We start from the raw sequence: 13,368 nt of genomic DNA on the forward strand, positions 1-13,368 counted from the left end.
CTGGTGATAGAGCAACAAAAAGTATTCCTGCTGTGCAGACCCGGAGCTGCTGCCGACTTATCCCTGAGATTGCTCACGTACCTGAGAACACAGTGCAGGAATGAGGGCCTTAGATTAAAATACACAAAAATACAAAACCAGAATATTTATATTATGAAAAAAAAAAGTTAAAATGCACAAGATACGTCATTCGCACACAGCTAGTGCAGTTGGCATCCTGAAGAAAGTGGGACCCAAGGTACAGTCATCCAAGGGAGCAAATAAATAAAATTGTATTGGCCCAGAATGGGGTGGGAGTGAGCTTAGAAGCAGCAGGTCTGCAGCTGTTCCCTCAACCCCCCTTTTGCCTATCATCACAACCCACTGCTTGGGACAGTTCTCTCAGCACTCTCTCCCAGGAGGAGGTTGTGAGCAGACAAGATGTGGAAAACCCTGCCTTACCCCTGAGATATTTCCTCCCACAGAATGTAGTGGTTTGTGGGTTGGGTCCATCAATCTGGTCTCATGCTTAATCTTTTCACTCTGGCACGGGAAATATTATCCCATATCCTTCTTGAAGAGTAAAACAACTTCCCTATGCAGGCCACTTTCAAAAGCTGGAGATTCTGGGGGTGGAGACTCAGATAAAGCATGCAGGAAGGGTTACCCCCCAAAGCCCTCATGTGCATTTGGATAGAACATGATTGGAGTTTCTTTGCCTCACCCCTTCCCCCCACCAAGAGGGAAGAGGGGGTGACGCTTTGGCTCCCGGCCTGAGATATATGGCAGTGCCATCTGCCCCCTACCCACCCTATCCCCACTTTCTCCACTCTGCCGATTGATGCCTCTTCCTCAAAACTTTCTGATCACAAACGGATTAGCCCCCACCCACTGTGGCTCAATTCTGGGCCTCTGGGAGCATGGCAGGGCTATGGATCTCTTCTTCCTCCTCCCGAAAGTAGGCTGGCTTTCCCTGTGAGCTGGGAGCTTGCTGGGCCTTCAGTGGACACGAGGCTACCATATGGTTGATGCTCTGGCAGAAGTGGCACTTCTTGGGCTGGGGTGGCAGTTTGCATTCCTTGGCATGATGGTCTAGACCTCCACAGTTGTAGCACCTAGCACCAAGCAAGATGGTAAAGTTGAGAGAAAGGAGTGAGAAGAGACCACAAGCCTTCCTCTGAGAGAGGACACCTGGGCTCTGGTTCAAGTTGTTACTATACCCACTTGCCTTCCTAGAAACCAATTTCCCCACTTACAAAAGGAGGAACATGACTAGATGACTCTGAGTCCTTTCCAGATACGTAATTGTCTAGATGATATCTTCAGATTCGTGTCAACTTGAAAATACCAAGAACAGAAACCCTGTACCCCAATTGGGAACTACCATACCCTTAAAAAGAGTACCTGTCATTCATTAAAAATACAGAAGAAATTAAAGGAGCCAGACTATGTGATCTGTTTGAGCACAGAACTAAGATGGAAGAAACCAGCCATTTGGAGACGTGAAGAAGCAACAGGTACAGATACACCATCTTGTACTGACCACATCCACTTTCACATCCATGGTCTCTTTTAGTTCTAAAATAATCATGTGAGGTTAGTATCGTGATCCCCGTTTAGCAATCGAGGCTAGTGCTCACAGAACATAATTACTTGTCAAGTAGAAGAGCTAGGTCATGAAGTACCCTCCTCACACACTGCCCTCTCTTCACCTCCCACATCCAGGGGCCGCAGGCTTCCTTTTACCTTTGGCAATCTGGTCCAAGAAAGGGGCAAAATTAGGAGAGTTTTCCTCATCCTCCGCATGTCCCTCCCAACCCACACAAGCTGCCTTGCAATCCATACCTGTCTCCCTTTGATCTGCGTTTCTGCATGTTCTTCCCTTTGGGCCGCCTCTCACTCCCAATACAGAATACCCCACCAGGGCCGGTGACTCGGATAGATTCCAGGCCCTTGGCAGACTTCTTAAAGGTGAACTCTACGGCCTCACCCTCCTTCAGGCTCCGGAAGCCCTCCATGTGCAGCTTACTCTGGGGGAGGGAAGCATGGTAGATTTTAATGTTAGTCTCCATGATGACACCAAAACCAAAAAACCCTGCATGCACATGTTCCTCTAAGGTTGGAAGAACACTTCCATCTTATCGGTAAAGAAACTGTGACTCAAAGAGTCATCACGATTAAGAACAAAATATCTACATCACATTAGGAACAATCATTAGGAAAACAGATGCCATAGCATTTTTTGCAGCTATTCTCAAAGTTCTAAGAAAAATAAAACAGAAGAAAAATTCTTAAACATAGCATTTACAAGAAATCAACCAATGTAAAATTGTAAAATATAAAGTAACAGGCCTGGGGCTTCCCTGGTGGCGAAGTGGTTAAAAATCTGCCTGCCAATGCAGGGGACATGGGTTCGAGCCCTTCTCCGGTAAGATCCCACATGCCGCAGAGCAACTAAGCCTGTGCGCCACAACTACTGAGCCTGTGCTCTAGAGCCGGTGAGTCACAACTATTGAGCCCGCTTGCATAGAACCCATGCTCCACAACATGAGAAGCCACCGCAGTGAGAAGCCCGAGCATCACAAGGAAGAGTAGCCCTGCTCGCTGCAACTAGAGAAAGCCCGTGTGCAGCAGTGAAGACCGAAATGCAGCCAAAATTAAATATAAATAAATAAATAAACATAAATAAAAATAAAAAACAAATAAAGTAACAGGCCTATACACTTAAAAAATGTCAGTCATGAAAGACAAACCCCAGAGAAGTAAAGAAACTGAATGCAACACGTGACTCTGGATTGGATCTTAGAACAGGAAAAAATATTAGACAAAAAAAAGAAAAAAAAATTAGAACTGACAAAATTTGCATATGGAATGTAGGTAAATGTTTCAATGTTAAGTTCCCTAATTTTGATCGAGAGTAGGTTAAGAGAATGGCCCTATTTTAGAAAAAACACACTGAAATATTTAAAGATGCTTGATATCTGTCTATCTGTACAAAGAAAAAGAATAATAAAGCAAACGGGACAAAATATTAAGGACTGATAAATCTGGGCAAAGGTTATATGGGAGTTTTTAGTACTATTCTTGCAACCTTTTCCCAAGTTTGAAATTATATCAAAACAATGTTTCTGAAAGTTGAAGGGAAAAGACAGTATGACCCAAGCAGACAGATAAGTGGATTAGAAGGGAAAGTCTACTGGGAGATCCAAGATTAAGTGGAGAAATCAACAGGTGAGGAAAACAATTCCATAAATACTATTGAGAAAACAGTTATCCATTTGAAAATGAAGCCAGAAATCTACACTTTGCATCATATGTATTCAAAACATATTTCGGAAGAATTAAATATTTCAGTGTTAAGAGGAAAAAACTTTGAGACAGTTTTTTTAAAAATCAAGACAGATAACTAAACTGATAAAACTACAAAAAGCTACTATAAGTCACTAAGAAAAAAGAATCACAGAACAGAATATAAGCAGGTAATTTGCAGGAGGACTTAGCATGACACCTATGTTCAGTATCTCACTTGTTCAAAAAAACAACAGAAAACAAAAATACCATGAAGCCATTAAAAAGAATGTAAAGTTGTAAAGTCCCTGTTTTGTTCACTGCTGCATTTTGACACCTAAATAATGCCTAGAACATTTTGGATGAATGAACAAGGAGGTAGGTTTTAATTATTTAACTTGGGAAGATGAGCAAATTGTTAAAGGAAAGGACTTCGAATAATGTGTGGAATGATCTCACTAAAACACTGCATGTTTGAACCAAAAAAAAAGGAGTTATTCACACAGCTAGTTGAGTGGCAAAACCAGGGTCAGAAGAACCCAGGGTTTCCGATTTGAAGCTCACAGCCCATTTCACCTTGCCACTTACTGCGTCAACAACACATTAGTGGAGCGACAGCCTCTCCCAGACCCTGCCCAGAACAGGCTTCATTATAGATAGCTTCCAAAACATCCAAAGAGCACGTCATATATGTCAACAAGGTGCAGTCCTCATTGAAAATGCGGTTCAGAAGCAAAAGGGATCATCATGCACCCAGTCCTGGCTTGAGGCATGTTATGCTGCTGGTGGTAGTGATGGGGCAGGGTGAATATTTCAAACTGGGACTTAGGTGAAACATGCTCTTTTGCCAGATGCGATCCCCAATTCCTCAGTCATTTACATTTTTGTTTTAATTTAGATGGTACTGCTTAAGACAAAACTTCCATTGAGGTCATTGGTTAAGAGCATAGGCTCAGGTGCCAGACACAACCTGGTTCATGAAATGCTGTTTCTACCAATTTCCAGCATCATGTGTGACCTTGGTCAGTCACTCACCTCTGGGCCTCAGAGAACAGGATAAAAACCTACCTTAGGGTGTTTTTTGGTTTTTTTTTTTTTGGTTGCACTGGGTCCTAGTTGTGGCAGGCGGGCTCCTCAGTTGTGGCCCGCCAGCTTCCCTGTTGCAGCACCGCGTGGGCTCTCCAGTCGCAGCAGGCGGGCCCCCTTAGCTGCGGCTCCAGGTTTCCTTAGCTGTGGCATGCGAACTCTCAGTTGCAGCATGCATGTGGGATCTAGTTCTGAGACCAGGGATCGAAGCTGGTCCCACTGCGCTGGGAGTGCGGAGTCCCATCCACTGCACCACCAGGGAAGTCCCTACCTAAGATTTTCATGAAGATTACGCGGGTAGGGAAACATCAAGAATATGTGCTCAATAAATATCAATGAAATATTCCAAAGTTTGGGGATCCTTTCTTCTTATTCCCACAGGAACAGCCAGAATTGTGATGACTCCCCCCACCAATCTTGATGTGGAGCATTAAAGCAGAAAATAAAAACATTTCAGAAAGGTGAAATCTCTTTCCCCCTCCCTGTTGTATAACAACCACACTGAATTTGATGTTAAATCTGACTTGTCTCTTATTGAGCTGGGACAAGCCAGTGAGTCAGGAGGTGCTGGAGGAGCCAGACCAAGAGCATTCTTGACCCAGGCAAACCCAGCTTTTCCCATTTGCCTAGTGGGCTCTTAGGCTGGAACACTCCCAGTCCTCGCTGTGATTCAGCAGATAGATAAGTGACTAAGAGCCAGGGTTTAGAGTCTGACAGCCTGTCCCCGCTTTCTGTGCTACCCTACAAAATGGAGTAAATAATAATTTTATGGTGGTGCTGAGGGTTTATGCATGAAAAGTAGTTAACACATAGCCTGCCACACATAAATCCTGAATGGCAATTATCATCAACCTCTTCAGACTGGATGAGGGCGGGGTAACAGTGAGAAAGAAGTGTTAAGAGACTGGGAATTTTAACTCTAGTTTTTATCACTAACTGGCAGTGGAAACTCAGAAAAACATCTCCTCTCTGAGCTCCAGTTTACTGAGGACAGCACTCTCCTCCATCCACACCTCCTAGGCTTACTATGAGAACCAGAGGATAGTACAAATGGGGACATATGAAATTGACCAGCCCTCTCAGCTCACCCACTCCATCACTGGAGGATTTGAGGTCTGCTTAAGACTTTAAAAGGGTGAAAAAAAACCAAAAACAAAAACAAAAAAACCCCAACCCTGCAGGCACCTCACCATAACCGGTCAAGATTTAGACTGGTGGTCTCCAGGGGTGGCTCCCGGGGATGGGGGTGGGGGCCTACCCCGCCCCTTTCTAAAACACATAGTTTGAATTCCTCTCTTATCAGGTAGGTAATCGGCGTGCAGCCCCACGGAGCCTGCCTCACAGGGCCTGCATCCGAAAGGAGCCTGAAATTCTTGCTATCACCCCACCCCACCCCCAGCCACACACAAAGCGGGGCCCGGGCCCCGCCCCTCTCTCCATCCCCTCCAAAAAGAAAAGACCTGGGGGGGAGGGGCAAGGCTTGAGCTCCCCCAATAGAGCCCAGCTCCGGGGAAACAAAGAGTTGACACTGGCTGGTTCTGGTGGTCAGATTCCTGGAGTTCCAGAGGCTGCAGATTCCCCCCTGACTCCCCCCACCCCACATTCACCGCATTCATCAGTTCCTTCCTTCCTCTTCACATAGGGGTTATGGTCACGGTGAGAGAAACGGATACAGAGACACCTTTCTTCCCCAGTCAAGCTTGCTGGTCTGCCAAAGTCACCGCCGCCAACAGCCATCTTTCCTTCTGACCTGCCCTCCCACCTTTCCAGGGCTTTCAGTCAAACCTTTTACTCAGGGACCTAATTAGGGTTATTTATTCAGATAAATTATATTAAAGGTGGGAGGGAGGCAGGGCTCCCATCTTCCTTTCCCAATTTGTTTGAGGTAGGAGGGTGGGCAGTCTATAGTGGGGAGAGGGGAAGACGGCATTTAATCAGACAGAAAACAGTTACAGGAGGCATTTCTCTTTTTTTTGGATGGCAGGGAAGGACTTGGGCCAGTTACAGTACTTAGTCCTGCTCCCCTAATACCTCACCACTGCCTACTCTAAGCTTCCCCCACATCAAGTATTAGGCCTTTATAACTTAGGTATAGAAGGGACCTTAGGGGTCACTCAGGGCACGTGGAGTAAAAAGCTCACAGGAACCCGAGTTTCCCTCAACTTGCTCTATGAAATTTGGATAAATAAGTTCTGGTTTCTATAATCATCTGTAAAAGCAGGGGATCAGACTTGATCAAAGCTTGGGTTTCTGGCTTTTCTGCAATACCCAGGGCCATTCCAGCTCAAGACTACCTAGTGCATGTTTATACCCTCAGTTCTAGGTGCCTAGCAGTGCACAAACATTTGTAGAAGAAAGAAACTAAGTTCTCTACTATCTAAAATGACTCATATTTAATTTTATTACTAATACTTACTATAGGCTAAGCAGTGTTTTAAGCACTTTACATGTTGTAACACATGGGACCCTCACACCAAGCCTGTGACGTAGACCTTATCATGCCCCCTTACAGGTGAGGTCACAGAGGCAGAGGGGTGAAGCACCTTGCCCAAATTTATAGTGTGAGAGCCCCGAGCAGACTGCAACTAGCCTGACTCTATATCCAGCACTATGCAATATAATGCAAGACGCACAGCCGCTTAAAAACTTTCTCTAACAGCCACAATGAAAAAGTAAAAAGCAGCAGGTGAAAGTAACTTTAATGACTTGGTCCCAAGGCGTCCTCGCAGTTCAACCCAAGCGTCATTCCTGAAGGTAGGGTTTGGTAGGAGCTAGGAAACCAATGGGTTCTATTAGAAGCAATTTATTTAATTTATTTATTTATATATATATATTTTTTGCGGTACGCGGGCCTCTCACTGTTGTGGCCTCTCCCGCTGCGGAGCACAGGCTCAGCGGCCATGGCTCACGGGCCCAGACGCTCCGCGGTATGTGGGATCTTCCCGGACCGGGGCACGAACCCGTGTCCCCTGCATCGGCAGGCGGACTCTCAACCACTGCGCCACCAAGGAAGCCCAGAAGCAGTTTATTTTGATGATGTGTGTGTCAGGGAGGGTGAGGAAAAGAGATCCGTCCAGAACCAAAGGCTGCGAGCATACAACCCCACACATATCACCTCTGCTCAGACACACCGCCAGGACCACCGGCTCCAGCCTGGAGCTCTCCACCAGATGGCGCTGCTCATCAGCCAGGCTGCACAAAGGCAGCCAGGGGGAGACGGGAGCAGAAGAGAGGAAGGAGCCGCGCGGTTCTCAACTCTGCACACAAGTGTTCACCTAGATTGATGTTCCCAGCTCCTTAGGGTGGGCGTCTTCTCCTTGGTCCTTAGGAAAATGGAGTCTCAAGGAGACTGAACTCTGATGAGGATCCAAGCCAGGGTAGGTCCCCACCCCCCCACCACCTACCCATGGAGTGACGAAAGGGTCCAGGAGTTTTAAACCAGTAACCCAGCTGTTGCTCTGCTCTGTTGACAAAAGCCATTTACTCTCCTTTCCAGTCCGAATTAAGTAACTCCAAGCTGCCGCTGTACTAAGTGTGTACTATTCTTGAAAGTTTTCTCCTCCTCCCCCCCACCTCCTTTGACCTCCCAGATTTAACACTGATAGTAACTGCTATTCTTGCCTGCAGGAAGAAAGGAGGGGTGATTTGCCTAGGGCTGTTTCTCAAAAAAAAAAAAAAAAAAAAAAAACACCAGCAAATTCCAATAGGTAGTTTGATTAGGAATGTTCCAGAAACAACCTTGCCCTGGAGAAAATCACTGAAAACCACTTGTATGGCAAGCTTGTGGTGTCACCAACCACAAGCTTTGCTCATGATGGTGGCACAGCCTTTACTTGGGACGCTGTCTAGAAAGCATGTCTCTTCAGAAAGAGAAGGACCCAAGAAGATCCCATAATGCTCAAACCAACTCATGTGCTTCTCTGCCAACTTCCTGAAAAAATCCACTCATTTAAAAAATAGTTTCCTATTAAGATGGAAATGAAATAACTAATGAATGACCCATCAAACCCCTGCCTCCAATATCCTGTCTGGAGCTCGACTGCGATCCATTGACATTCTCTCTACAAGCTTTCATGGTGTTTCTACCGAGTGCCAGGCCCTATTCAGGCCCTAGTCCAGAAAGAGAGAGCAACTATCAGTTAACATTCCCTCCCTACCTCCAGCCTTTTTTGGCTGGAGGAAGACTTCTGCTGACAAGGACCCCCAACTGTTAGTGTACTCCTGATTCCTCAGGGGACCCATATTCATTTCTTCAGCCCAAGTGCTTACTAGAAAATTAACCAGACTGCTAGTCTCTCTCTTCATAGAGTTTACCGGTTAGAGGAGGGGTTAAGACAAGTACATCAAAAAATGAAACATAAGGTGGGTAATCAGAGGCACTAGTAAGGTTATAAACCAGGTGGGAAAGATCCCTTTACATTCTCCCTGCCCCCATACCCAAGAGCCCTACTCTAGATGGGCCTGAGGTTGCTCTCACTACCCCCGCACTCATCCTTTTCAGAAAAGCAGGCCACGTGGCTTCAGCAATTTCTCGGTATTGGAAATTTCTTCTCCTAACCCAAACTTGGTCCCTCGGTCAAAGTTGGGCTCTTCTTTTGCCTCCAAGCCTTGTAATACAGCATTTTAGCCAGAAAGCCATTTTAAACAGACTTGGGTTCCAAAGAGCTGTGGGAGAAAGCAGGGGACCTTTTCCTCATTTTCAAATTTCTACAAATCTAAGGGGTTTGGGAGTTGAGCCACAGGAAAACAGGAGGTAAGCCAAAACTCTTAAAATGGCCATAGAGAATTGAGAATCCTTGGTGAACCTCAGGAAACCAGGAAACAGTAGTTAGCTCTTTCTTGTTCCACCTTGAGATGTATAACTGTTTTTCAACTGGGGGTGAGTTTGCCTCCCAGGGGGCATTTGGCAATGTCTGGAGACATTTTTGGTTGTCGCAACTGAGGGATGCCCAGAATGAGACATTATCCTGCTCAAAACACGTCAATAGTGCTGAGGTTGAGAAACCTTGATTTAAGGGCTGGCCACCTGCCATTATTATGATTCTTCAATTCCCCCAAATTCAGGGACAGGAAGAGAGTTCTAGCATAAGACCTGTGGTTGAGTAAAAGGGTTGTTACAGAAGTCTCTTTGCTTTATGGGTTTTATTTACTCATTTTTTAAAAAAGCTAAAGGTAGGTTTTCTTTCCCAGTCATCCACCCCTGTGGGGCACTGCGTGTTTGACAGGGAGTGTAAAAGTAGTGAACAGTGTGTTGGGAACCAAATAGGCCCAACCTTGGAAGGGAAAAGAAACTGTTTAATTGCTCCCCCCTCCTCTTTCCTTAGGAAAGGGGCTCCCTGACACCCTCCCTTAGCAGATGTTATCTTAGGACAATTATCCTGCTCACCACCCACCCTGCAATTCTAGGGTACCCACCACCAGCAGCCAAAGGAGAGGGTTTCTTGTTAAAGAGAAATGTCTTACTCTCTCTCCTCTTCGGGAACATGCCCCTCCCGCAGGAGGATTTTTAAGGATTGTCCTGCATCTACCTAATTCCTCTATATTAGATCCCCAGGGAGAGATTTCAAATTTCTCAAGTGCAGGACCGGAATCACTAGTCTGACTGCTATGGTCGGGTTTGAGGATCAACCTAAGCCCCAGCAGTGCACAATCAAAAGACAGAGCTACCAGGTAAGGCTCAGGGAACTTCCACCATTGTCCTCTGTGACTGTTAGTAGGGGGTGTTAGGGAGAAAAATTCTTGATTCCTTATCCCAGCTCAACTCCTCCTGATAACTTATTCAACTGTGGAATGTCCCTGGACATTCCAAGACCCTAAAGTCCAGTTATCTCCCAGCAAACCCATCTGAAATAACGTGGTATGGGCTCCACTCCCCAAACCAGAAGGTCCCTGCTTTCCTTTATGCCCTCCAATATTTCCCAACTGCTTTCGATCCTAAGGGTAAGTGGGCTGAGGCACAGATCCATTTGCTCAGGAAAACCTTCCTTGGGAGTTGGATATCACCAAAGAACCTCAGAGGGGATACATTCCCCTCAGTCCTTCCCTATTCAACAGCCTTTGGAAGGGAAGCAAGAAAACGTTGGGTTTGACTCTTTTATTCCAAGCCTTCCAAAGTTGGGGAAGCTGTCCAGTCATCTCCAGACCAGGAGAGATTTTAATCTCTTTGTGATCAGATAAATGGAAGAGTGGGGGAGCTGGCCACCCCGCTGAGGAGGGCCATTCAAAGCTGGTTCCTGTAATAAAGTGATTTAATAGATCTAAAGAGGCCAGTTCCCTTCTTTCTCCCACAATTACTTCCTGTGGGTTATCATTCACATATGTAAATGAGACAGGGAAGGGGGCAAAGCCACCAGCCAGAATTAGTTGTCTGATGGGGAGGGGGTAAAGTTGGGGGTGGAGGAACTGGGTGAAGCAAGGGGGTAGCCAAGCACTCTGCTGCCGACCCTTCTGGAAAGATGTTCTAGTAGCCCAGTGACCCCAACATTAACTGGTGGGACCCCGTCTCCCCTTATCCTCTATCTCCCCTGTTCCCCCCATTCTGTGTCCTCGCTGAGGGCCATGCTCAGAGACTTCCCCGCTGCCTCCAACTACTCCACCCAGCATCTCCACCCCTCCCCCTCCAGAATACCATCCCTCAGGCTCCAACCCTTAATCCCCACATCCTCCTTTCCCCTCCCCCACTGCTCCTAAAGCCAACCTCTCCGAAGTAACCCCTCCATGCCCGGCTGGGTGCCTGGGATTAGCAATTTCTTCTCAGGTCCAGCCCCAAACCTCCAAAGGTGGAGGGAACACAAGCAACAACTTCCTTTACGTGGTTGTTATGTGTGGCTTGTGCCCAGGACCACAGAAATGCTTCTAAGATATTCAGGAAGGGGTGGCCAGGGAGGAGGGAAACCTGAAGTCTCTGGTTCCTTGTTTGAGGCTGGGAATGTTAGGACAGCAATCAATGGCTGTCTGGGGCCATAAATGCCAAGCTGAGGAGAATAGGTCCAGAGGCTAGCCTCCCTCCACCCTCTGCCCTGCGACACTGAATTTCACCCCCACTGTGCTGCCTTGCTTTAACTGAGAACTTGGGGTTGCAACCTAACTCCCTCTGAGCCTGGCTGGCCCAGTAATCTAAGGCCTGGGCTCCTTGGGTTTTCTTTCCTAATAGGAAATGAACAGTAAAAGCCCAGAGAGTGAACCGTGTGCCTGAGACTGTGTTCTTGAGGAACTTTCAAGCCCCCAGAGAGATCCTTCAAGGATCTGCCAAACCCACCCAGGCCCCAGAGCTTGAGTTTTGGGTGACCACCTGGGTGAGGAGACCCCGCTGACTTCTCAGCTTTATGCCGTAGGGTCCCAAAGTGGTTTCCCTCCCTCTCTCCAGGCCGGGAGCTCCATTCACACCATAGTGAAAGGCGCGGGCGCTCAGGGCTCTGCTCTGACCGGGCATGTGCTTCCCTGGCCGGCCTGCTCGCCCTCCCCCCACTGGCAAGCACAATACAACCTTAGTTCTGCCACATGGGGTCATCTCCCTGCCCCCTGCCCCCTGCCCCCTGCCCAGGGGAAAGAGGTAACAGACACGTGGTAAACCAGAGGGGTTCCCGGAGGGGGGTAGGGGTGCTGATACTCGGCTCTGCCCCCAGCTCTCGTCCCGCTGGAGTTAAAGGGGACTCAGAACTGGGGTGCCACGGCACAGATGGGAGCGCACAATGAGGGCCCTTGATCTCCCTCAACCCAAGAGCCGAGGCCGTCCGCCCACCCTTGGATCCGCGCGCCAACATCCCCTTCCCGCGGCCAAGTTACCGGGATCGGTCTCACCTGGTGCACAAAGACATCCACCGGGGGGTCGAGTGCGACCCCGGCGCGGGCAGTCATGGACAGGAAGCCGAATCCCATGCGCACGTTGAACCACTTACAGATGCCGGCTCCGTGCAGCAGCTGCGGCTCCTCGGCCGCCCGGGCCGCGTCCCCCTGCGCCTCCTCCGGCGCCTTGGCGCCGCCACCTGGAGATTGGGAGGGCGCTCAGCTGGGGGGCCACGGAATTGGAGGACCCCACCAGAGACCCGGCTAGGAGACCCGAGTGTGCAGCCCGCGGGTGGACACCCAGGGCGCTGCAGACCAAGCTGCCGGCGAGAGAATACCTGTCCCGGCTGCCTCCCGCGCTCCCCAAGCTTAAACTGAGGCCAGTGGTGCCCCGAAAGTTTTGCTCATCTTCCCACAACACGTTGCCCGGGGACAGACGGCCAGACAGGCCCCTCCTCTTCTCTGCCCCCCGCCCCCGTAGCTTCAGCTTGCACGCCACTGGGACACCAGGGTTCCTTGCTCCAGAGATCGCCCCCTGAAACAGGAGGCCGCAGACTTAGGGTCCTTCGGCTAGCCTGGGGGACACTTCCCCCACCTCCCTTTTATGTGGCTTCTGGGCGCCCCTGCAGCCTAAGTTGTCCCCATTAAGTCCCGAGGTCGAACCTGCGAACTGCTGGTTTGACACAGAGCCCATGGTAGTCGGCTGAGCCCGCGGCCCCGGGCCCCAGGTCGGCCGGCTGCTGGCCCCAGAGAAGTCCGGAGGCAAAGGGGTGGCTCGGAGAAGAGGCTGCTACATCTTCCCCAGCACAATAGCGGTGGGAGGGCCCACGGCTTTTCAAAGGCTCCCAAATTCTAAAAGACAATGACCCAACCCCCCGCGGGCAGCCCCCCTCCCCTCCCCTCCCTCTCCTCTCCCCTCCCTTTCCCTCCGGCTCCAGCTCCGGCCCCCACCCCCCACCCCCGCCCCATCGGTCTCTGACACCTCTGGGGTGTCCCTTCTCAGAACCTTGAGGTTTGACACCCCCCGCCCCCCCCCGCATCTGGAGATTGGGGCTGTCAGCCCTAGAAGTCTTGAGTACCCGGGAATTGGGATCCTGCACTTTAAGGACCCAGTGGGGGTCCCCAAAGCAGCATACAGGTGGGGGGCCTGTGTGTGGGGGGATAGTTTTAAAGCCACGTGACTGCTCCCACACACACTCACACACCACCCCCACCCCCCTTGCACATAAT

General features: G+C 49.0%; 1 protein-coding gene across 1 annotated transcript; it reads right to left on the bottom strand.

Moving 5' to 3' along the window:
• Positions 1 to 812: 812 nt before the first annotated feature.
• On the bottom strand, positions 813 to 12,832 carry LIN28A (lin-28 homolog A; the record flags this gene model as incomplete). Its single annotated transcript, XM_081218552.1, has 4 exons — positions 813 to 1,094; positions 1,825 to 2,009; positions 12,154 to 12,338; positions 12,802 to 12,832. 4 exons carry the CDS (start codon positions 12,830 to 12,832, stop codon positions 878 to 880), a joined length of 618 nt encoding a protein of 205 aa, XP_081074678.1. The 3' UTR covers positions 813 to 877.
• Positions 12,833 to 13,368: the final 536 nt, after the last annotated feature.

This window comes from Mesoplodon bidens (assembly GCF_964165515.1).
Source record: "Mesoplodon bidens genome assembly, chromosome: 2".
Classification (NCBI taxonomy): domain Eukaryota; kingdom Metazoa; phylum Chordata; class Mammalia; order Artiodactyla; family Ziphiidae; genus Mesoplodon; species Mesoplodon bidens.